The sequence below is a fragment of the Felis catus genome, chromosome F1 (genome assembly GCF_018350175.1).
Source record: "Felis catus isolate Fca126 chromosome F1, F.catus_Fca126_mat1.0, whole genome shotgun sequence".
NCBI lineage: Eukaryota > Metazoa > Chordata > Mammalia > Carnivora > Felidae > Felis > Felis catus.
Window position 1 is genome coordinate 42,462,430 of NC_058384.1, and position 25,212 is coordinate 42,487,641.

Consider the following 25,212-nt stretch of genomic DNA (forward strand, 5'->3'; position numbering starts at 1 on the left):
TCCCGTGTAGCTCAGGAGTACCCCTTCCCTATGCAGGCTAACAGCACCTCTGCATCTGACTTCTCCTGTCTCCACAGAAATGAGACTCACGGCTGTCCCCTTCCTCCTGAACCCATCTACTGGGCCATGCCCCTCCTGCTCGCACATCTCAAAACAAAACAAGACGGACCAAGCAGACCTCCTGCCATCTTGCATATCTTCTGGCTTCTGTCCCCTACCCTTCATTCCCCCTAACAGTGAAGTTTCTTTACAGATATGTACATTTTAATGTTTCAAACACTTCAGAAAAGTAGAGAATAAATCACCACTTTGTTGGTTTCTAACAAAACGTGACAAATACAGCTGAAACTCCCTTTGAGCCCCTCCTCAACCTCATTACCTTTCTTCCTTCCTAGAGGCAACTGCTGACCCAAAACTAGTCAGCTTGGCAGTGGTTACATGCTTGTACTACAAATATACCTATACATATGCCATATCACTTTCATGTCCGTTTTACGTAAGCGATAGCACGTTTTTCATATTCTGCAACTTGCTTCTTACCCAACATTACATTTTCGAGATTTATCCTCGTTAATACACATAGCTCTCGTGCAATTTAATTTTTGGAGAGCACTCTATTATATGACTGTACTACCCCTTACTGTCCAGTTTCTTAGAAGACTAGTTTCTACTCTTCATCGTCTGTCTGCCCTCCCATCTCCTCTTTGGCTCTCTCCTGCTCGCCTTCTGCCCCCATCCCACCACCTGTCAGGTTCTCCAGTGGTACGCCCCACGGACGCTTTCAGCCCTTATCTTACTGGACCTCTGTGCCACATTCTTGTCTGGATTACTTCTTCCTCCTGAGGCTCTCCTTCCTTTCTGAGCTCTCAATTGGCATCTCCTCCGAGAATGATTCCTCTTTTGCCGTCCCCCTAGATCAGTGGTTCTCAATAGGTGGAGGAGGGGGCAGTTTTGTGCCCCAGGGAACATTTAACAATGTCTGGAGACGCTGGTTGTCATAGGGCAGGTATCACTGACATCTAATGGGTATAGGCTGGGGATGCTGCTTAACATCCTACAGTGACAAGACAGTCCCAAACCACAAAGAACTATCTGGCTCCAAATGCTAACAGTGCCAAGGTTGAGAACCCCCAGTCTAGAGATTGATCTTCTCTAAGGTTCCGGTCTGACCCCTCTTCCCTTCCTGTGCTCCACCCCTCTTGCATCACCTCACTTGCTCTTTGGAGACTGTTGAAACAGCTGGACAGGCTAGCATACTTCCTAGGATTCCTACCTGACAGCTTGCCTTGGGGGCTAGACTTACCCGGACGCTGGGCCGCTCTGGGGGGACCTCGGACACCATGTTGTGGTTGGATGTGTCGCTGTTGGTGATAGCCGGGCGCTTTCCACCTGCTTTATTGGACATGTCCAAGGCCGATCTGATTTCAGGTTGATGAAAACAGAAGAAAGGGACTGGTCAGAACCCAGAAAGAATGGAAGGGCCCTAGCTGTATTCCCTACCCTGCCACCCACTGTTCCAGCATCAGCACAAAATCACATCCCCTAAGTGCTATCAAGAGGTCACCTCAGCTGCTCCTTCCGCTCTTCTGAGACCACATGCCAGTAATCTTGGTTGGGCATTTTCCTCTTTCTTTCCTGTAAACTTATTTTAAAAACCTAGACCTTAGGACTCTGGAACTCCTTTTCCTTCTAACTGAAGAGACACAATGCCTCAGTGGATATGAGAGTCATTTAACGATCTTTCTTTTCCTTCCATTCACTGAGCTGAGATCCACAGAGGAAGCCGAGGGGAATTCACATTTGGCTCTCAGGGTTATATCACCTTCCCTCAGCACGTCCCTCAAAGGCCCCTGGGTGATACACCCACCTCAAAACTATCTCACTCCTCGAGCCTGAGATCTGGGAGACACTGGGAAAAGTGGGTGAGGTCAACAAGCTGGATGGCCCTTAGAAGCTTCCATTCCTCAGGACTGAGGTGAGAGACCCTAACTCCCTCTGCTCTCCACACCCCCTCTTTCCCCTTCCCAGCTGCAAAGTGGCAGTGGGGGCGGGGGTGGGGAAGGCTGGAAAGGTCAAGCAGCCAATGGGGGCAGACCTACGTTTTCAAGTTAAATTTTTTGTTTTCTTCTGGGACCTGGCCAGTCACTGGGTGCAGAAATGTGTTCCGTCTTTCATTGTGGCTGTGGAGGCAAGAAAGAGAGAGGTTGTGAGAAAGACGGAGAAGGCAGAGACACAAGCTAAAGGAAGGGTGGGCCCCAGGCAGTGACAGGGCCCCGATGGCCACATGGGAGATGGTCCCTCTGTCGTCTGTGGGGTCCAGGAGAGGCAGGCTGGGGGGTTGGGCTGCAGAAAAAGCAGCTACAGTCAGGTGGGGGGTAGGGAGACACCTTTCACTGGTCAGTGCTAACTACTTACACAGATCGCTGAGGCTGGAAATACGTCCCACTTAACCCCTTCAGTGGTGACCCTGGGCTTGTAAGTGAGTGGTGGTGGGGGGGGGGGCGGGAGTCTCCAACAGCCAAGGTTTCGTGTGTGGCAGGCTCTGTCCCAGGAACTGCTCCTGCCCGTGCCCCACATAAAAACTGCTCACTCATTATTTGCGGAAAGAATTCCCTTGTGACCTTGGACTCCTTTCTCTCCTGTTTTATGTTGCATCTCTTGCTTTACGTGAAACCAGAGATCCAGAAACTCCATTCCTGAGCTCGGGCTGGGACCCACTCACGCTTCCAGTCCAGGGTCCCTGCATCTAAGGGGCCACTTGATGTACTGAGGCCCCAGGGACCGTCAGGCATCGAGGTGAGTGCCGGCTCCACAGTCACATCTAATTGAGGGATGCTGGGGCCTGGGGTGGGCGGGGGTGCTGGGAGGACAGGCTGCTAGGAAACGGGGTCTGTGCAGAAGCAGATGGGGAGCAGGGCCGTGGAGGCTCCTTGGGGAAGTCCTGCTGTGGCTCTCTGGCTGGCTGAATGTCAGCCTAGTTTCCTGGTGGCTTCTGGGGGAGACAGACAGTCTGTGAAAAGGGTAGCAGATAGACCTTAGAGGGGGGCTGGTGCTGTGGGTCTAAGCCACCAATGGCAGCCATTGAAGATGGCTTCTGTGAACAGGGGACCACTTGGCAAGAACATCGTAGGATCCAAGCATCTAGCCAGTGGGGGACTGGTGAGTTTTAAGGTCTTCACTCATCCCTCGTGAGAGATGCCGTGAGAGCCCAGAACAGTCTCAGTCCGCCCCAAGAAGCAGGCACCTGGACAGCGCCTGCTGAAGCCATGCCAAGCTTGGGGCTTGGGGGGGGGTCCTGACACCAGGCCACTTGAGCACTCTGACAGCGACCAGCCAGGGCTGCCTGGCATGTGGCACCCCAGCCGCCCCCCCCGAGGAAATGAGCCTAGCTTGGTCCCTTCCCTTCCACGTGAGAAGTAACCTTATAGAAACCCCTCTTCGATAGTCCAGGAATCTCAGCCCCTGGGCTGTCTGCTGGAGTTAGAGATAATAACAAATGGTGGGTTTTTTTTTTCAGCTCCCAAACCAGCCATGTGCAGATAGAATCCAAAGCCCTGTGCAGAGAAGCCCGGTGAGCAGTGGCCACAGTCTATGTGGAAATCTAGGGTTTTGCAGCTTGGGCTTGCCGGCCAGGACCCTAAATCTGGCCAGTGTCCATCAGGACTGGGTTCCAACTCCAGCATATTGCTCACCTGCTCTCCACGTCTCAAACTTTATTCCCTCCTCCCTCCAACAGGGATGCTCTCCTCAACTGCAGGGCGTCGTGGCAAGGAAGGGTGACCGGTTCCAGTCCCCCCTGCCCCCCGCCTCTCCCCCATCGGGAGGCGAGCAGTTTGTGAAAATAAGGTCCTCGAGGTGCCAAGATCTCTGCTTTTCCCCGGTGGCACAGAGCGCCTGCTCCCCACCTCCCACGTCCAGCCCGCTCGCTACGTGTTCCCTGTGCTAACTGCCAGAACCTTCCCCACACACACTGGTATAGACAGACAGACACATACACACACACACACACACACACACACGCACACAGAAGCACACACAGTCTGCTGTCAGCCGGCACAGGTCTCTCAAGGGACAGCGAATTGCTCCCTGCCCCAGACTCTGCTACCCAGCAACCCCTACAAATGACGTCCTCTCTCCATCCCGGCGCTACCAATTTCAAAATAGCTTCCCCTTCACAAGCACTGCAATGCAGCAGCCATTGACCTAACTCCTCTTCCTTCTCCAGGTCAGGTCTGGCAGGGCCCTCGCTCAGAAGCCCCCGACCCAGCGAGCCCCCCATCAGCCCGCTCACGGAACTTGGCTCAACGGCCACTGAAGAAATCCCTACCTGACCCGCCGATCAGCCCGAAACTTCAACATCCTTTTGGCAGCTCTGTCCCCTGTTCGGCAGCCTCAGAGGACCTGCCAGCCACCCTGCTCCTACCATCCCTCTGAGAAGTAAGTCCTCCGGGTCCCAGTGGCCAGCTCAGGGCGCGAGGCAGGCGCGGCTGGCTCCCCCTCCTCCCCGGCTCCGGCACCGGGCGAGGGGGAGGGGCTCTCCCCGGGTGGTGGCAGGGGGTGCCCGGGTGCCCTGGGGGGGCCCGTGGCTTCCTAGCATCCAGCCCGAATGCTGCCGTCTGAGGGCTGGAGGCAGAATAAATGAGCAGGGATGATATCCTCCCGGTCCAGGTCCCCGAGGAGAAAACGCTGAAACAGAGGCGGGCGGGCGCCGAGCAGGTGTACAAGTTCCAGGTAGTCCGACCTCCCTGAGCTAAGGACACAGAGTGGCCGGGCGGGCGGAGCCGTCTGGGGCCACACTCCCATCTGCGCGGCCTGCAGGAAGACGGTCTTTCCTGCCTCCCGACCCCCAGCCCCGAACGCAGGCCCTTGGGCTGAAATCCACGTGCTTCGCAGAGACCCTTCTGATCCCGCGGGCACGAGGGTTAAAAGACGCTCCAGGCTCGGCTGCTGCCACTGCCTAGAAGCTGAGATTAAGTTTCCCAGACTTCGGCGCAGACAGGGCACAGCGAGGGGGGCTTCTGCGCAGCAAACACCCCCCCCCCCCTCAAATGTGCTCTCTTAGGACCCAGCCCCGCCTGGCTTGCCCTCCGCTTGGGGTCCAGCTGAGGGGCACGGGGAGCCAGAGCTGGTGGCAAGGACCTGGCTTCTTCGCTCTGGTGCACTGGAAGGAAAGTTTCCTCCCAAAGCTTGTGAGGAAGAGGGCAGCAAACAGGGCTCAGAGGGGGTCACCGTGTGTTTACTTCTGAAAATCTTCCCAGATGCCATATGATAAATCCCAGCTGGCGACTGTCGGATCTGCTCAGGGGCAAAGGAGGTTTGCATCGCCTTGAAGTTCCCTGAACTCTCCGGGGGCTGAAGACGATCAGATCTCCCCTTTCCCTCATGCCCTCGGTGTCTGAGGGTCCTGGGACTGCAAGGGCCTTCTGAAGGTCATCTCTTCCAACCCCCTGCCTCCAGGCAAGCTCACTCTGCAGTCAATCTCATTAAGTGCCCTGGCTGTTCACAAAGGGCTCCAACAAGGGAGGCTCCAGACCCGCTGTCAGCTTACACTGCCAACTTGCTCTTTCTTGATATCAAATTTCAGTTCCTCTGGCTTTCCACATTATTCCGTTTCTGCCTTCGGATGACAGAATCCCTTCTGAGCAGCGTGGTCCTTTATCGCAGCACCAGGCAGTCCGTTGACATCATAGTCTGTTGTTATGGCAATTCTGTGATGTCACAACAGACACTGAAAGGGGAGGGCGGATCTAATTTTTTGGATCGAGGTCACAACTCAGAGAACCGTGCAATCAGTGCATGCAAAAGCCAGCAGACAACATCATTATTGAACTGTGACAAGACAAGCCGGCTGGCTAGAGCTGGCGTCAACAGCTACTGATATTGAGGCAACTAATCCTAAATCCAAACGGTCAATATATTCAACCATTTCGCGGTACTTTTGCAAATGGTGACAAGAGCCTTCGGTTGCCAGGTCCCACCTCTCTCTGGCCCAGCCTAATTATTTGAGCCCTGCTATGGTTGCGGGAATCTGGGCCCTCCTCTGGTGCCAGCTTGAGGTCTCTGCCTGTGCACAGTAGGTGCCTAATAAATATTTGTTGAACCAACAAGTGAATGAATGAACGAACAAAAGAAACCCTCCGTGCTCCAACTTAATTTTTAGCCACCTGCATTTGGAGTTTGACATTCTATTACCAAGGGCCTCCCTACCTTTGCTCTCTCTTAAAGTTAATTACTTCCTCTCCATGAGAGAAGCTCTGTCTCTGCCCCCTCGCCCCTTCACTCAGCTCCCCTGCCTGGCTCCCCCTCGAATATATAGCTTGGCTTTGATCCGTCTTCATTAGGAGGGGAAGAAAATTAAGCTCATCTGTACAGGAGGAGGGAGTGGAGGTGCATTGGGAAAATGAGTTTTCTTCCTCTAGGAGGCAAAAAATATCCCCTTTCTCTTCAAGCTGAGCTCAGGAACCTCCCACAGGCTTTGCTTAAGTTGTAAGCTAAATTACTTCTCCCATGCCCAGTGAAGCTAGCACAAGGGAGTAGGAATGTAGGCTCAGGGGCTTTCCCTGCTGGTCGAGGGCTCTGAAATCCTCAGGGTTCAGGCACACAGAATGCCTAGCTGGGGTTCTTTTCCTTCACCACTAAACTGCACAGAATGACAGGTTGTCATTTTAGGGTAGACGTCAAGAAGAACTTACCAGGTGCAGGATATTTTAAAAGGGAAACAAGGATAGGTGATTCGTTTTTTCTCTCTTCTTTCCTTTTTTTTTTTTTTTTTGGTGGGGGGGGGATGTCAAAGGCCTCCATTTCTCAAGAACAAATAGTTATGAGCACATCTCCCAATGGACCTCCTGATTCCCACCCCCCCCCCCCAAAAAAAGGGGAAGAATCTCAAGCCGTCAAGCAGATTTTGTGATGGAGGCAGGAACATCCCTAAACTCCTGGATCTCCCACTGGGTGGCCACCTTATCCACTGTGCCTACAAACGTGGCCCCAATGGCAGTGCCACCAGTGAAAAGAGAATTGGGCAACACCAGGCTTACAGTCCAAGATCCAACGGGAATCAGCAATGTGACCTGACTTCTCTGGTTATTCGTTTCCTCGTGTGCAAATGAGGTACCTTCTAATTCTATGAAATAATAGCTGGAACTTGCAAACTGTGAAATGTTTTATGCATAAGAGATAATGGCGATGATTAATTTGCTTAAAAACAAATCAAGAAACATGCCAGGTGCCGGAGCTAGAAAGGGAAAAACATACCATTCAGGTTTAAGAAGGCTACGTGCGTGGGGCGGGGGCTGGCGTTCCAGAAGTGCCAATACCAGTAAATTACAACAAGCAGAGGCCGGGCATCCGCCTCTCCTTCCTAGTTAGGGCTTTCCTACTTCCTGAGGCGCCCTCAGTCTCCAGGTCCTGGTGACAGCCTCACTACAAAGATAACCCAGTACTGATCTGTCTCCAAACATCCTCCCCAAGCATCGGCATCTGTCTAGAGGGCTACTGGCACTACACGGTCAAAGGCAGCAAATTCAACCCCAGTCTCCGCGACCCTTTGTAGGCATGCATGGTTGCACATGTGCGCGCGCACACACACACACACACACACACACACACACACACATACACACACACACAGGTTGGACGCCCAGAGCTCCCACCGTGATAAATATTGAACAACTAGAAAAATACACTCAACGCCTTCCACCCTCTGGGCCCCTCCTGGTTATCTGCCCTACACCAAGCTGCCTCATTTCCATAGCTCCCGAGAATCTGCTGACAGAGAATTAGCCCTGGCTAGGCTTCCCCATCCAGAGAGCACTTTGGCTTCTGGCATCACAGCTCATTATATGGAGAGAGGACATGGGGTGAGCGGGGGGGGGGGGGGGGGGGGGGGGGGGGGGGGAGGCGGGGGGTGCTGCCTGTGGCCCATCCCTCCCACTTCCTTCTTTTCCCCAGCTAGCAAATTCCAAGCGAGGCCATCCACACTCCTGGGACGGCTGCTGCCGGAGGGCGGGGGGAGGGAGGAAGGTAGGGAGAGGTTTGGCTGCAGCTCCCCACCTCCCTCCCCACCATGTCTCGCCATTAGTTTTGAGCAGCTTTATCTGCTCCGGCATTCTGTCCCAATTCAAACCAGCTCGGCTTACAGTCCCAACAGTGCTGGTGTGCCTGACCATCGAAGCTCTCCTGATCGTTCCTCGGGAAAAATACGCTGCCCTAGCCAACTTCTCCCCACCAAAGTCCCTCTGTCCTCCGGCCTCTTGCTGCCACACAAAGAAGCCAAAGGAGGTCAGGCCCCGGTGGCCCCCCTGGGGATCTGCAGGTGGCAAGGAGCACCTCGGCTCGGCACTGTCTCTTCTCCACGTGCTTGCTGCCTGCAGAGCAAAATACCAGCTCTGCGGGCTCCGGGGACCCAGCTGCCAGCCTCACACGGTACTTGTTCTCTCCTCTCTGCCCTTGCACCATCCTTCCTCCCAGGCCACAGTCATTTCCAAAAGGGCAGGAATAGGGCGTCCTCTGCCAAGCAAGCTTGGAACGTCCTGAAATGCTAGGCCACTGGGCTGAGCGGCTGAAAGGTAAGACTCGGGCCGCCCCCTTTCCTGCGCAACTCTGCCTATCCTCACAGCCCCCATTCCCACCCCAAAGGGCCAAAACGCATTTCCCTTACTATGACCGGTTGTGGAATGCTGGGGGATGTTCACCCGGGGCTCGGCCCCTACCTCAGATAGAAAGCAGATGAGCTGGCTTAGTAGCCAACGGAGGGGAAATCACAAATCAGGGGGCCAGAGTCAGGTTGCCTCCCTTCCCCACCGTGTCCTTCCTTGGGGTCTCCCCGTACTATCTCCGAGCCCCTGCCCTGGGCTGGAAAGAAGCCCCAGACGGCAGGGTAAGGGTTGCGCTCTCGCGGGCTCTTTAGTCCCGGTCACTGTTTGTAGCGTGCACGCGCGCGTGAGCGTGTGTGCGGCGGGGAGCGGCGGATATCTCAGAGAGGGGAAGTTTGCGGGGAGTGTTCATTCTGATCTTGTGCCCCAGCTTGGATTATCTTAGCTTCAAACTGATGACGACGGCGACGACGATGACGATTTTACTTTATGTGATTCCATTCATCTTCTGAAAAATGAAGATAACCGGGGTGGATATTCAGCACAGCCATGCTATGTTATGAAAACGTTGAACTTCTCCCTTATTGGTCAGTAAACAGCAGCTCTACCAAGCCTCTTGAGCGCCCCCTCCTCACCTCTCCACCGGTGCCTGCCCCGCCCCCAGAGATCCAAAGACACCACGGGGGAGGGGTGGGGGGCACAGGACTCCAGGCCCCTGCCCTTTCTGGTTGACGAATTACTGAACGTCACTCCTGAAGTCGCCATTCCTTAACTGTCAGAACACCAATGGCCCTTGCAAGCGTCAAGATCGGCATTCTGGGCCCAGAAGTTGTGATGTGCAGGACGCAATACGAGAGGGGCCTTTCCCGCTTTTCCACCCCACGCCTGACCCAACTTGGGAGAACTGGGGCAACGCAGCTCCCTGGGGCTCCTCACCTTCCTTGCCCTCACGCTTTGGTTTTGTTCCCTGCTGAAGGGAAAGGACATTTAGGAAGGACTGTCATTCTGGCTCCACCTTCCCTCCTCACAGCCTGTCCTGAGTGGTGAAGCCTGATGGGAGCAGGGGGAAGGCCCCAGTCTCCTCCCTCAGCCTCCAAGCCGCCTTCTCCTGACAGTCAGCAAGAGTCCCACGAGATAAAGGGGCAGGATACTAATTAATTACTGTCTCCCCCCCCCCCCCCCGGCTCTGAGCTAAATCCCCAAACCCCAACCTTTCAGAAGCTGAGGCGGCCCAGCTGTCTGCTTCCGAGCCTCCAGAAGGTCGCTGGAACCAGCTCTCTTCATTCCTAGCTCAGCAGATTTGGTTCTGGTGTCCCAGACAACAGTCCCACCCCACCTCACCCCAAGGGAAAGCATTCGACAGAGTAAGTGTTCAGAGAACAATGCAACCAGACTAACGTCCCTCCTTCCACACCCTCCAAGGCTACAAATGCCTTCTCAGTTATCAGTCCAGCAACCGGGGAGGGTCAAGCTGTCCTGTGCCTCAGCTTCCTTGTGTCAACAATGAGCCAATGGTGCAGCCACTCTGGAAAACAGTATGGAGGTTCCTCAAAAAACTAAAAAGAGAACTACCCTACGACCCGGCAATTGCACTACTAGGCATTTATCCAAGGGATACGGGCGTGCTGTTTCGAAGGGACACATGCACCCCCATGTTGATAGCAGCACTATCGACAACAGCCAAAGTATGGAAAGAGCCCAAATGTCCATCGATGGATGAATGGATAAAGACGATGTGGTATATATATACAATGGAGTATTACGCAGCAATCAAAAAGAATGAAATCTTGCCGTTTGCAACTACGCGGATGGAACTGGAGGGTATTATGCTAAGTGAAAGTGGTCAGTCAGAGAAAGACAAACATCATATGACTCCACTCATATGAGGACTTTAAGAGACAAAACAGATGAACATAAGGGAAGGGAAACAAAAACGATATAAAAACAAGGAGGGGGACAAAACAGAAGAGACTCTTAAATATGGAGCAGACGGTTACTGGAGGGGGTGTGGGAGGGGGGATGGGCTAAGTGGGGAAGGGGCACTAAGGAATCTACTCCTGAAATCATTGTCGCACGATATGCTAACTAATTTGGATGTAAATTAAAAAAAATAAAATTAAAAAAGAATAATAATTAAAAAAATGAACCAATGGTAATAAGTAGGCCTTGTTCAGTACACAACACAGATGAAGGGGTTCAGGACAAAGGGGATAAATTAAGCTCATGTGGTCTGGGCTTTGCATTTGGAGGACGGCAAGGCCCATACCAGAGGCAGGGAAGCTGAGGTCCGTTGTCCCAACCCTAGTGACTGGAGAGAGAAGACAAAGTTCCTGCTCTTTGTCCAATCTGAGCCTTTTTTGTCTCCAGGAAAGAAGAGGGACAGAGCTTCATGATTCAGAGGGAGACACCTGCTCCACCGGGCTGGCTGCAAGAACACAGGGATGAAAGACACAAACCCTCTTACTTGTAAGCCCGTGGGCCATAGGTCTGGGGACTGTGTGTGACATGGAGCGGGGGCGAGGGGGTACCCACGAATGTTAGTCCGACAACACCTGCCTAGGTGCGGAGATGCGGAAGGGCGGCCGCATGCAAACCGCTTACCGCCTGGGCCTTCTCGGTTGCTGTTGGCCAGCACCTCACACACAGTAGGAACGGAATGGGTGATGGCCGTGGTTGCAGAGGCAGTGGGAGGAGTGGACGTGTGCCATTGCACTTTGGGAGATGGAACTGTGAGTGAGAGAGGCGGGAGGGCTCAGCTTCCGGTCCCTCTCGCTGGGGGATGTGAAGGCAGGTTCCATATGCTCCGGGGCCCCCTCCTCTCCTCCCCCCTCCCAACTGGCCAGCCCACGCTGATAAGAGTCTATGAAGCAGGGGCTTTGTCTGGGGGAGAGGAGGGCAGTAAATCAACGGGAGCAGAGAGCAGGGGCCTGGACAATTGCTTCTGGGGGGGAGGAGCCCTCATCTCAGGGAGGCGCATGGAGCAAGGGGGGGCAAAGGCAGGCGGATGGCAGCAAAGCTTTAGTGTTAGCATCACCCCTCACCTGCCCTGGGGGAGCCAAGCCGGCCCCTCCCCCCAGGGAGGGCTCAGCTGCTCATCTATCCTAGACTGGGGGACACAGATGGATTGTGGGAAATTCCGAACACCTCCTTCTGCTGGGAGTGAGGAGTCTGGAACTTCCCATGTGCTTGGGGAGCTTGCCAAGGGCTCTGAGGGCAGAGGCATCTCCCCAGATTGCTGTCTGCTGTAGAGAGGATCCAAAGTGATCCTGGGAACGAGGCCACCAGTGGAACGGGCCAGAAAATGGCTGTACCTGGGGAAGGTCATTGCCGTCTTCCCCCTCTGTGGACTGAGGACAGCTGTAGAGTGCTCCCCCTGCTATCCCAGAGAGGAGAAGTGAGATCTAGAAAGGAAAGGACTTAGAGAACTATTGAAGAAGGCTGTCCCATAGAGTCAAAGAATGGAGAGTGTGTGGGTTATCCTTACTGAAAAGGGTGAGGGCAGTGGTTTCCCCATCTGTAACTAAGTGACACCAGAGATGTTAAGTTAAACAAGATCACATGTTGGAAGCACAGAGGAAAATGCCTGGCACATAATCATTCCTCGGCAAATTGCTGAAGTTATAATCATTAATAGATTAAAGGGATCACATAAAACAAGTAGCATTCTTCTTTTTTTTTTTTAACTTTTTTTTTCCACGTTTATTTATTTTTGGGACAGAGAGAGACAGAGCATGAACGGGGGAGGGGCAGAGAGAGAGGGAGACACAGAATCGGAAACAGGCTCCAGGCTCTGAGCCATCAGCCCAGAGCCCGACGCGGGGCTGGAACTCATGGACCGCGAGATCGTGACCTGGCTGAAGTCGGACGCCCAACCGACTGCGCCACCCAGGCGCCCCCAAGTAGCATTATTCTAAAGCTGTGCCGTCCAGTTTAGTAGCCATTAGTCATATGGGACTATTTACATTGGAATTAATTAAGATGAAATAAAATTAAAATGCCAGTTCCTCGTCATGCTAGCCACATCTCACCGTGTGGCTCAACGGTCACAGTCGCCAGAGGCGACCACACGGGACAGACAGCCATGGCGCACTCTACCATCGTGCAGCAGTCTATCTGGACAGCACGGGGCCAGAGTCTCTGCAAGCCACTTTCCGGTTCTAATATTTTTTGATTCTCTGGAACATGTACTTCCACACCAGCTGCTCTGGGCTCAGGGTCCTCAGGGAGTACAGGGGCCCTGCTAGTCCTCAGCTACAGCAAGAAGCAGGGGAAATCTGCCACCGCCACCAGAGTTTGGTACATTTCAAAGTCGCATCTGAATTGATTTGGAGAATCCATCACTTTTTAAAGCATATGCATTAAGAGATTCCCCTCCAAGATGGGGAATATTGTTACTGACAGCCTGTTGGGGGCCGGCTTGGGGGAGGCACTGGGGAAAGGTTACACAGCAGCTCACTCTGTGCAGAGAGGAGAGGTGGTAAGGGGGAAAGAACGGGGGAGCCCGTTCCTCCCCTGCCTTCCTTTTCTTTCTTGGATTGGCCAACTTCTGGCAGAGACCAGAGGGAGGAGGAGGAAAGAGGTGAGCTGCAGGGTCCTTTGGTTTAGAACAGGAAGAGCAGGCACACGGGGAAAAGATAGAGGAGTGGCCACCAAGGACAGGGGGCTTAGAAGTCCTCCTTCCCTGCGCCTCCCCCATCCCACCCTACCACCCAGACCTGGAGCCTGTGGTAATCACAGGGAAACAATCTGTCCCTAAACAAACAGCACTTGAAGCGGGTGCCAAAGTGCGTTCATTGATAACCCAGGTCGAGACAGGGGAGGAAGATCTCAGAGGAACGGGAGAGGCACTCCCAGGCCTAGACCCCAGCCAAGGAAAAGAGGGGGTCTGCAGAGGGAAGGGAAGAGGGAGACAGAAAGAGGGGACCAACTGTCCCCACCCCTGTTCCCCCCGCCCCCGCCTGCCATGCAATGGCCTCGAAGGAAGACGAGGCAGGGAAGCTGCAACAAGAAGGAACAGAATGCTCTCGGGAGGGGAGTGGAGAGGAGGAAAGGGAGAAGGATGCTGTACTGGTGCCGGTCAGGACAGGTGCCAGTCCGGGTAAGTGACACCAGAGTAACAGGTGCGGCTGCCTGCACCTGTCAGAGCGTGTGAGCCACTGTGCTGCTGTTGCAACTCCCGGCTGGGCCCGGGGACGGCACAGCCTACGGAATTCCCAGGGCCTGGTGCAAAATAAAAACGCGGGGCCCCTTGTTCGAAGATTAAGAATGTCAGAATGGCAACAGCAGAGCATTAAACCAGGCCTTGCTGAGCCTGTGGGGCCCACTGCACAGGCTGTATGCCCAGGAAGTCCACCCAGCCTGGGGGTGCCAGGCCCTCCGTGCCACTTCCCCTGGGACTCTGAGGGCGGAAGGCGGCCGATCCCCTCTGCGGCTCACTCTCTTAATACAGGGCAGAGCACAACAAGTGGCCCCGCTCCTCCCATCTCTACTCCCCCCCCCCCACCCCCTTTCTTGGCTCACATGCCCAGAAACTTGGCTTTTGCTCTTGCCCTGCTGGGTCCCGGGCCCGGCCCCTCCCCTTTCTTGTGCCTGGTTTCTGTTTGCCTGTGGGCAGCCCGGCAGCTGAAGCGCCCAGCTGAAAGCCACCAGGGGCTTGGGTTTGCCTTATCTCTCAAATCTGCCTTCAAGATGGCACAGGGAGTGCTCCGTTCCTACCCAACAGTCCCCTTCAGGGCCACCTAACATCAGCATTATGCCCTCCAACCTTTTTCGTCCCAAGAAAGTGGCACGGCTACAAAAGAGCTCCTGGCTAAGGGAGGTGGGGGCGGCGGGGCAGCGGGGTGGGGGAGTCAACATTTCTGCTTTGGAGACAGATCAGGCTTTCATTTTTTGTCACATGTGCACGCATGAGTACACACGCGTGCTGAACACACACACACACACACACACACACACACACACACACACACACACCCTATCAGCTGAAAACAGTCCACCTGCCCCCTCCAACAAAACCCAGAACTCTGGTCCACATTCCCTGCAGGAGTCTGACTTATCTGGAGACGGTGCCTGGGTCAAAGAGCACAAATGTTTTGGAAGCTGAGGGAAGGAGGGACCTGAAGTTGAGAGAAAGGGAACGAGAGACACCCGAACCCAAAAGATTGGTCCTCTTTTTTTTTCTGGATTTGTCTGGCTCCCAAATGACAAACTTTGTCTTCTTCATGAGAGTCGCACTCCCGGCCCACTGCCAGCTCTCTGCACCGCCTCCCCCACCGGTTCTGTCCTACCCTCTTCCTCTCCACACCTGACTAAGTAAAAAAAGATGGAAGGACAAGCCACAGCGATCCCAGCCTCTTTGGTGGGGCCTCTCTGCCTTCCCTCCTGCCTGCTCCCAGGAAATCAGCCCACGAGAGGGCAGGCCGGGGGCGCTTCTGCCCGGGGCTCCCAAGCCCCTCTCTGGAGACAATGGCTCAGAGAGGGAGGATGCAGCCAGCCAGCTTTATGTGCAGGGTGGCCACACACAAAACCATTGTCTCCGCATCAGGACAGACAATGGTTTGTATCTCCAGCCCCTGTGCCAAGTAGTTCACCCCCTTGGATGAAAGCAACCCTCAACATTCCCTTGTAAGAAATAGCCTGATACTGAAATCTGGCCCCAAGCTGAGAATTTGTATCCGGCTGTAACAAAAGCCCGTTCTAGCTGACGGACTGGGTGTATCCAGCGCTCCCTTACCTGGTCCAGAGCCACCCAGGCAAACACACGGGGACAGATCACCACTCTCACCACTCACTTGCCGGCCTCTGCTTGCTCGTCCCCGACTCCTTTCACACTCAGGAATAGGGAAAAGGTTTTCTTTAATACTCACCAGGTCCCTGGTGGGTAGCAATCATTAACAGCCACACATGCTGACTGGCCTTAACCCCTTCAGCGCTGGGTTGCCTCCGGCTGACTGATGGACAGCCCTGTCCTCTCTTCCCAGCCCTGGGCCAGCCCAACTCCCACCTTGATGTCATCCACCTGAGTAATGCCGGCCTCCCATGTGGAGATCGGAGAGCGGGAGCCCTCTAGTCCCACCCAGGCTGCCCCGCCTGATTGGAGCACACTCCAACCTGAGGCGCTTGGCTCTGGCGTGGTGCCCAATTGGATGAGCCCACATTATGAAATATTTGCCTAGCAGGCCAATAGAGGAGCCGGGATCTGGGGGAGGGGATGCTATTTTTATTTATTCCTGGAGGAGGGAGAACAGACAAAGGTAGTCCCTCGCATCCCTAGCCCTGGGACGGGAAGCAGTGGGAAGGTGGTCTCAGGTGGATGGAAGCGTCTCTAGCTTCTCTGTCCATGTACGGGGCACAATCCTTTAAGGCTTCTGAGCATTTCAGCTCCTGGCTGTTTAGCGAGGGGGCTTCGTTGCCTTAATAATCCCCTGCCTTGCTCAGGAGTTTGGAGAGTCTTAGCAGGAACTGTAACAGAAACCAAGAAAGGAAACTCCTTGACCGGCAAAGGATTGCTCGTCTCTACTTAAACTGTGCAGCTATAGGTGGTCTTCTTTATATTTCAAAGTTGCAGAAATTGTTTTGTTTTGGGGTTCTTTTTTGTTTTTGCATCTTTGGAGGATGCAGCTGAAAGGTGGGCAGGAATGAGTGGAGACAAATCCCCTCTTTATCCCTTTAAAAATAGGCTTCTGATTTGGGGAAATCTAAATCCAGCATAAAAGTATCCACATGTAGGACACATGCAAATCTATGCAGATATGTGCAAATGAGCAGCTCCCGGCTTTTCAGAGTAAGTCCTTGCCGGGATTTTTCTCGTTTGAGCAAGAAACCAGGTAGTGTCAAAACCTTATATCAGAGCATCTTACTAGAGCTTAAAGATAGCAGCCGAGAGAACATAGAGAGCTCAGCAAACGGATTTATCGAACATGTACTACGTGTAAGGCCTTTAAGTATACTCTATTAGAGTGTTAAAAACATGATCATAAATATATAGCATACACAGGAGAATGCAAGTGCCCTCCCCCTGCACGCCCACAATGAATACCCACTTCTCCTTTCAGGGCCCAGTGAGTGAGCTGGCTGCTCCAGGCCTTGCCAGCCTGGGTCTAGCAGCTGGCACCTCCTCCTTATCACCCCTGGTTCCTGTTTGTCTACCAGTAAGCCCAGCCACTGTGGCCCAGGACCCTGGCTTAAACCAGCCCAGGGGCCTTATCTTATCTCCCAGGCTGCCTTCCCAGTGGCCTGATGGCTGGTTGGCCCTAGTCTCTTAAAGGGGCTGCACTATATTTCCATCTAGTCGGACCTCAAGAATACCCTCAGAAATCTAGGGAAGCACAGCCTGTGGAGGGTCAGATTCACCACCCCACCCCCTCTTGGCATTCCCTTTACAGCCACGGCAGGCTGCGGGGCTGCTACTGGAATGACTTATTGACTTAAAACAGGGAAAGATGCTAACGTTGTTACATACCACTTTAAATGCTTATCATATCATGCAAAGGCCCTGCACCTCAGTATTTCCAGGCCCCAGTTCTGTTATTGAGTTTTTAAAAGCCTGGGGGGGGGCAGGGGAGAGTCTCAGGCACCGTCAATATAGTAAAATCAGTTGTACCTCTAGCTACTAACCTGAAAATTGAAATTTTAAAAACGCTATTTACAATAGAATTAAAAGTGTGAAATATTAAGAAATACCTTTGGCAAAAGATGTGAAAGACCTATATACTAAAAATTATAAAACACTGCTGAGAGAAATTAAACCAAATATAAATAAAAGGAGATATATATTGTTTGCATGGATCGGAAGATTCCATATCGTTAAGGTATCAGTTCTCCCCATATTTTTCTACAGATTCAACACGATCCTTTGTAAACACTGACAAGCTGATTCTGAAATGCATATAGAAATCAAGGGACCTCTAATAACTAAAAAACTTTCAAAAAGAAGTACAAAGTTAGAAGCCTTAGACTCTCTGACTTCAAGACTCATCGTAAATCTACAGTAATCAAGACAATGTGATATTGGCATAAAGATATATGTACAGATCAATGGGACAGAATAGAGAATCCAGGAATAATCTAGGCATACATGGTCAATTGGTTTGCCACAACGGTGTAAAGGCAATTCAATGAGGGAATGACAGCCTTCTTAATACAGGCTGCCGGAAAAAACAGAGCTCCCTACACCTAAGGCAAACAAAAACAAGCCCCCTGACCCTACCGTAAAAAAATTAACTGAAAAGGAACCAAGATCTAAATGTAAGAGCCACAACTGTAAGATTGCTAGGAGAGACCATAGGAGAAAAATCTTCCGTGGTTTTCGGTTTGGCAAATGTCTTAAATACGACACAAAATCCACCAACTTCATCAAGAAATCATCAAGAAATTGAACGTCACCAAAATGAAAAACCACTCTTCAAAAGATGCGGTTACAAAAAGGAAACGGCAAGCCATAAACAGGGAGGACACATTTGCAAAACATGTACCAGACGTAAGATTTTTATCCAGAATACATAGAGAACTCTTGCCACTAAATGTTAAAGACGGCAAACACCACCACCACCACCACCACAAAAAATATGGGCAAAAGACGTAAACAGACACTCCACCAAAGAAGATCTACAATGTCAAATCAAGTACACGAAAAGATGCTCAACATCATGTCATTAGGGAAAGGCAAATCGAATGCACAATGAAATAACGCTACACACCCACTAGAATAGCTAAGATTAAGACTAATCATACCAAGTGTTGACAAGACTGTAGGGGAATGGAACTCATCCACTGCTGATGAGGATATAAAGGGTACCTCCACTTTGGGAAAGTTTGGCAGTCTCTTAATAAGTTAAACGTGTGGTTATCTTACAACCCCCTGATTCCTAGGTATTTACCCAAAAGAAGCGAAAAGCATGTGTCCACACAAAGACTTGTGCACAAATGTTCACAGCAGCTTGTCAGAGCCCCAGGCTGCAAAAAACCCCAAATGTCCACGAACAGGTGAATGCAATGTATGTGCTACACCCATACAATGGGCTATGCCTTGACAATAGGCAGAAATGAATTATTACGGGCGCATCTCAAAATAATTACGCCGAGTGAAAGAAGTCAGACGCCCCCAAGGTGGAAAATGTATCCTGTATGACTCCATTATATGAAATTTTAAAATGCAAACTAATCTATAGTGACAGAAAGCAGATGAAAGTTTGAGGGGGAGTGGGGTAGATGGCAGGATTTCAAAGAGGCAGGAAGAAGCTGGAGAGCCACACGTCCGGGGACATTATGTTAACCATGGTCGTCGTTTTACAAAACCCATCAGATGTTACCCTTTAAATATATGCAGTTGACCTTCAGTTAATTGTACCTCAGTAAAGTAGAAGAACTTTCGTTTGAAACATCAGTACAATACAAAACAACACCACAGCTCCACCTGGGTCCTACCCGTTATGTTTTACACTGTGATGGATGTGGGCAAGTGGTGGGGGCGGGGACAGGCTGCGGTTCCAGCTTTGCCTGGTGACCTGCTTTAGTCTGACAGAAATGCTGGTTCAAGCCAGGGATGAGCATGGGCCCTGAATCGGCCTGAATACCTCGCATGGATTCAGGTCAAAAATGTGGCAGATCTGAATACGGTCTTTATAAAAATAAAGGATTATCTTATGACAGAAGGGAAAATATTAAGTATAACCCTTTATGATCCCCAAAGCACTCTTATCCTTATCTCATTTGGTTCTTTCATGGCCCCATGAGGCAGGCAGAAAAATATTATCACCCCTCATTTTAACAAAAACCCTGAAGTTCAAGGAGATGGAGTCTTGGCCAAGATAACCCACCTGCCGTATGGGAGGGGAGGCTAAACCCTGATGGGGTCTTTCAATCTCGGTTCAAGGCTCTTTCCCGTTGCCACAAGAACTGTCCCCAGCCGGGGTGACTGGCTCCGACTGTGGACCGTGGACCAGCGTCCGGTGCTCACCCTGCCCTGGGTGGATGTTCTGGTGACTGATCCAGAAGGGGCTCCCAGGGTGGATGAAAACAGGGGCAGATCTAGGGTCAGAATAGGATCAACGAACGGGAACCATGCAGTGTTAAGAGAGAGGAGACTGTTAGAGACGAGGGGATCAAGGATCTAATTTGATCACACATTTGATGAGAAGTGGGAGGATGACAACCAAAGCCACTCCCAAGGCAGGAAGTCTGGTGGGTGTGGAAGCAGCTGGAAGCTGTTAGAGGGCTCCAGGCCAGCGACCCGGCTGGGCTCCAGGCCTCTGTACCCCTCCTCTCCCTCCTCTTCTCTCCCTGCCCCACCCTCCCTCCTCCAGCACTCTGGCCAGGGCACAAGAACAGTGGCTGGCTGGGAGCCCCACCTCTCTCTCCCCCTTGTTCCCAGGACAGGATGCTGGAAGGGAGGAGACCTAACCGTGCAGGGCATGGGGACACGACATGTAAGGGGCATCCAAGAACTCAGTAATCAAGATTGATACTATTTTCTTAATGGAATATTTTTAAAATAAAAATGCAAAAAAAAAATCATGATAAATGACATATTTTAAATAAAACCCAGATCGGTATTACTGAATTTCCCTCTTGTCTGAGGCTCCAGCATGGCTTACAGGGGCACTGCTATCGGTCCCGTCTTTACTTAAACTGCTGATATTTCGTTCTTTATGAAATTTTGGCACTAATTTTGAGTTTTTAAAAATATTGCTCTCGGTTGGCGGGGTGGGGGACACGGGTGGCTCAGTCGATTGAGCGGTCGACTCTTTTTTTTTTTTTTTAATTTTTTTTTTTCAACGTTTATTTATTTTTGGGACAGAGAGAGACAGAGCATGAACGGGCGAGGGGCAGAGAGAGAGGGAGACACAGAATCGGAAACAGGCTCCAGGCTCCGAGCCATCAGCCCAGAGCCCGACGCGGGGCTCGAACTCACGGACCGCGAGATCGTGACCTGGCTGAAGTCGGATGCTCAAACGACTGCGCCACCCAGGCGCCCCAAGCGGTCGACTCTTGATTGTGGCTCAGGTCTGATCTTACGGTTCATTGCGATCGAATCCTGCATCAGGCTCTGCTCTGACAGCACTGAGCCTGCTTGGGAGTTTCTCTCTCTTTGTCTCTCTCTGCCCCTCCCCTACCTGTGCTCTCTCTCTCTCTCAAAATAAATAAACAAGAAAAAATAGTAAAAAAAAAAAAAAATACATAAAAATACTGCTCTGGATAATTGAGTTTTTTGGCACCCCTTAAGTGTTGTCCCTACGAGGGAACTCACATCCCTTACTTCATTCAGACCTGCTCAAGGATGAGGCTAGGGGGGCATGGGAGGGAGCTGGGAAGAATGGACAAGGCCCAAAAAGGGCTAGGGAGGGTCCTGCACTCTTCGAAACACCTCAAGGCATGAATAACAGAAAAAGGCTGAGGACTTCTTCTAGAGTAAAGGGGAATAAAGAGGCATGGTCCTGGATTGGATTCTAATGATTAGGGCAACTGATAAAATTTAAATATGGATTGTTTATTAGGTACTAGTCCTGCATCAACGTGACATTTCCGAAATCTGTTCGTTTGTACTGTGGTTATGCAAGAGAATATCCTTGTTTTGAAAAAGGAAAAAAAAAAACGATGATGCAGAAAGAAGGGCTGGAGGGAAGCCCACGCCCCTCTTTCTCTAGTCTCTCTCCTCCCATTCTAGGCAGTCCCAAGAGGGAACAGTAGGAAATGGGGTTGGCAGAAAGTCTTGTCCAAAAGATCGGGTATTGGAGAACCGGCTGGACATTTTCCTCCCGAAACAAGAATTAATTTTGAATTTCCCAATCCTCCTCACCCTCCCCAGGAAGACTTGACGACCGGCACAGAAAAGAAAAGGAAATTAACACCTATCCGTGCCATGACGCCATGACGCCATGACGCTAGCAAATTCTGATAGGTGCTGAGATCCAGCCTAGGGAGGAGGAACCTGAGAGGTCAGGTAGGTAGCCCGAAGCTACAGGGTTAGGAGGTAGGAGACTTGGGACCATAGCCCAGGACACAGTCCAAAGCCGGCTCTCTTCCCACTTCATGTAAGTTGTGCAACTTGAAATTCCCTTCTCATGCATCATCCTACAAACTAATCCTTTAGTTTATTTTTACTGAGTTGAATCTGCATTGGTCTTGAGATTTTTGGCTCCGGAGTCAGACTGCCCCAGCTCCAATCCTGGCTCCACCAGTTACCAACTAAGGAGCTTTGGGGGAGTGACTCAAGCTCTCTGTGCTTTCACTCCCCCATCTGTAAAAAGGGGTAATATATGCACCTACCTCCTGGGTTTGTCATAGGATTAAATGAGATTATCCAAATAGAAAATTTAAGAGAGGTCCTGGCACTTAGTAAATGTTCAGTAAATGCAAGTAATCATTCTTATCTGCGCCTGTGCCCTGGACTGCTCACTCATAGGAAGCAATGGCCTGATTTTGACCATAAAGCCCCTTAGCACTTTGATACATAAAAATGGATGGTTAATAATTGCTCCTAAAGAAGCTATTCATCAAGAGGCGCCTGGGTGGCTCGGTTGGTTAAGCGTCTGACTTTGGCTCAGGTCATGATCTCATGGTCCGTGGGTTCGAGCCCCATATCGGGCTCTGTGCTGACAGCTAGGAGCCTGAAGCCTGCTTTGGATTCTGTGTCTCCCCCTCTCTCTGCCCCTCCCCCCTTGCGCTCTGTGTCTCTATCTTTCTGTCTCTCAAAAAAATAAATCGGGGTGCCTGGGTGGCTCGGTTGGTTAAGCGTCTGACTTTGACTCAGGTCATGATCTCACGGTTTGTGAGTTCGAGCCCCGTGTCGGGCTCTGTGCTGACAGCTCGGAGCCTGGAGCCTGCTTCGGATTCCGTGTCTCCCCCTCTCTCTGCCCCTCCCCTGCTCATGCTCTGTCTCTCTGTCTCTCAATAATAAAGGTTAAAAAATTAAAATAAATAAATAAACATTAAAAAAAAAAAAGAAGTTATTCCTCAAGATGGCACTTAGCCATTCCTAAATCTGGTTTGTAATGTCTTTAAGGCACTACGCACCTCAGAACAAGGGATCGTCTGCAGCAGTCACCTGTCCCCCTACCCTGAGGATCCAGAATAATCAACATCTGAGAATCTCAAATGGGAGGGAGGTTTGGCCTGACGTACTTTGAACTGGAAGGTGCATATTTTTTTCCTGGGTCATATCGAACTTGGAAGTTAAAAAGCAAGTCAATGCCAGGGGCTACATCACTGGGCAGGAGTCAACTGAGGAGCCCCAAGTTCTAGTGTTTGCACCGTACCCCTCCAGCTGTATAATGTGGACAAGGGCTTGCCCCTTGGGGCCCACTGGACAGGAAACAGGGACTCACCTTGCCCAGAGAGTGAACGAGAGGGACCAGAGAGACCACGGAGACCTGAGCACTTTAGGTTCTTCGAGAAAGCCCCTCTCTCGGGCTAATTTCCCATCAGGAGGACCCCTGGCCCCAGTGTAGACCTTTGGACTCAGCTAGGGAGGACCCACAGCACAAGAAGGACATGGACTGACAGATCATTCATCTAAGGTGCTGAAGAGAGGCAGGCCAACGGCAGGGTGGCCAAAAGTCAACAGCAGTCAGGTTTCGCCAAGACGGTCCTTCTGTGACAAGGGCAGAGCTGGAACAGGGCAACTTTCTAACTATAAACAGATACCCGAGAAGCCACAAGGCACACAGGACTTGTGTGGGGATGCGAGTGAAGCAAGGGAGACACCAGGGGGTGTATGTCTAGGGGACAGGGCTGTGCGAAGTGGCAGCAAGGGACTGGGGCAAGTGAATGTATCTTGGTGATGGGGATACAGGGGGCAGAGCCAGATTCTGTGGGGCCGGAAGCTTATGCAACCTGAGGGGTCCTCATTAAGAAAAAGACTACAAATACAAATACAGATGGGGTCTTGGAGGGGGCCTGGAACTAAACTGCGTGGCTCACGCCATGGGGGGCGGTAAGCTCGCCCCCACACCTGTCCGCATCTCTGAGCGGACAGACTCACCTGTGCTTGTTTGAACCTTCCTGCCCCTGCCTCGGCACTATTTCGCTTTCCCTTCACACCCGCGCTTTGCTGACCTGATTTTGCTTCGTGGCAGACAGCGCGAATTAGTCAGTGCCCCCACGCCTTGGAATTAAATTCCTCTCCACCTCTGCGCAATAGGTATTTGGATTTTGTGCCACGCCCCAGCCCCCCCCCCCCCCAATGTACTACACCCTCACCATCACCATCAGGGGCTGAGTTCCTCCCTCTCCCAGGAGCCCCACCTTTCCCAAAAGGCATTGCAGGCACCCTCCAAGCTGCCCGAAGGGGTGAAACCGAGGCTCTCCCTGACGCCTGGCCCCTTGCATTCCAGCCCTGCGCCCAGACTTTGACCTTCTCCTGTGGCTGGCTGCAGATGTGTTCTGTGTTACAGAAATAGCCCAGCTCCTGGGCCCCTGCAGGCCCTCCCTCTGCTTTACTCAGAGATACCCCACCTCCCAGGCTCCAGGAGGGAAGTGCTCAGTTCTCCACTCCTCTCTCCCCCACGCCCCTCACGGCGCAGAGCCAGATGGGGCCTGCCTCCCCCCTGCTCCTTCCTGCCCCAGTGCTTCTGTGCCATATCTGCCATCACAGCTGATGGAGGGGAGCGGTTTGGCGGAGGAAGGTAGGAAGGAGGGCGTAAAGAAAAAGGGGGATGGCACCATGAAGAGAGTATACAATCTGACCCCCGTACGGTTTGTCTCTTCTCTGAGGTTCCTTTGGATAAAGGGCAGCAGCCAGCCGGAAATGGTTCCAAATCCCAGACACCCTGGCCCAAATTCCCATTCTCTCATACAAGAGGGTGATTTCATCGTCACGGATTCAATCCTAACCTAAACAAGATGGTGGGCATCGGTCTTCCTCGTGAGTCCAAGATGGAATGTGGGACGATGGATCCAATTACGTTATTAATAACTGAATTTAGAAACAGTAACGGGCTATCCAACTGTGAGGCTTTTAGATGTTGACGCCCTAGTGTCTGATGGAACAATAAAATCTTTTCATAAAGGACTTCACTAAAAAGACAGAGTGTTACCTATGGGTAAGGCAGGGGCCTGAATGGCCTTCTAGGTTCAGGTTCTGTGCCTTTTCCACTCACAGGGAGTGGCAGTGACACTGCAGTCTGGCCACCGACTAGGCCCCTACCCGTCCCCATGATCAGGCAGGAAAAGAGCCTAACGGGAGAGGTCGGGGGCGTATAAAGTCTTCAAGCCAGACTCCTCTAGGCTTGGAGGCCCATGAAGGGCTAACATGTACTAGGAAGCACCCACCCTTTCTAGAAACTGCCCCGACCCCAATACCCACATAGTTACCGTGGTAACAACCATGTCCCCAAACCTGATGCCACTCTCGTGGTTACAGGGGGCAGCCACCTGGTCTCAACCCAACGAAAACCCTCCTCAGGGATGGGAACTGGGATTGAGAGAGAAAAGAGATCCGAGACCTCCTCCAGGTGACCTGCACACGAGGGAGCCACTGGAGGCCACCTTCTGGACCCCGTAGGCTGCCCAGGAAGCTGAGTAGCCTGTCTGCAGTGAGACCAAAGACTGAAGCCAGCACAGGGAGAGCGGCAAGACATCATACTTGTGGCATTCGGCTTCTTGCTTCTAGTTTGTTCCT

General features: G+C 52.0%; 1 protein-coding gene across 19 annotated transcripts in view; it reads right to left on the reverse strand.

Moving 5' to 3' along the window:
* Positions 1–25,212, reverse strand: part of PLEKHA6 (pleckstrin homology domain containing A6) — a 142,904-nt gene that overhangs the window by 42,214 nt on the left and 75,478 nt on the right. For 18 of the 19 annotated variants that reach the window (XM_023247806.2, XM_023247811.2, XM_023247803.2 and 15 more), the window contains 2 exons: positions 2,100–2,180; positions 1,304–1,418 (listed from right to left, as the gene is read on the reverse strand). In XM_023247806.2, coding sequence (XP_023103574.1) covers positions 1,304–1,418; positions 2,100–2,180 — 196 coding nt within the window. Of the gene's footprint in view, positions 1–1,303; positions 1,419–2,099; positions 2,181–4,327; positions 4,678–25,212 lie in introns of those variants that run through there. The other variant, XM_019822052.3, reaches the window with a different exon arrangement.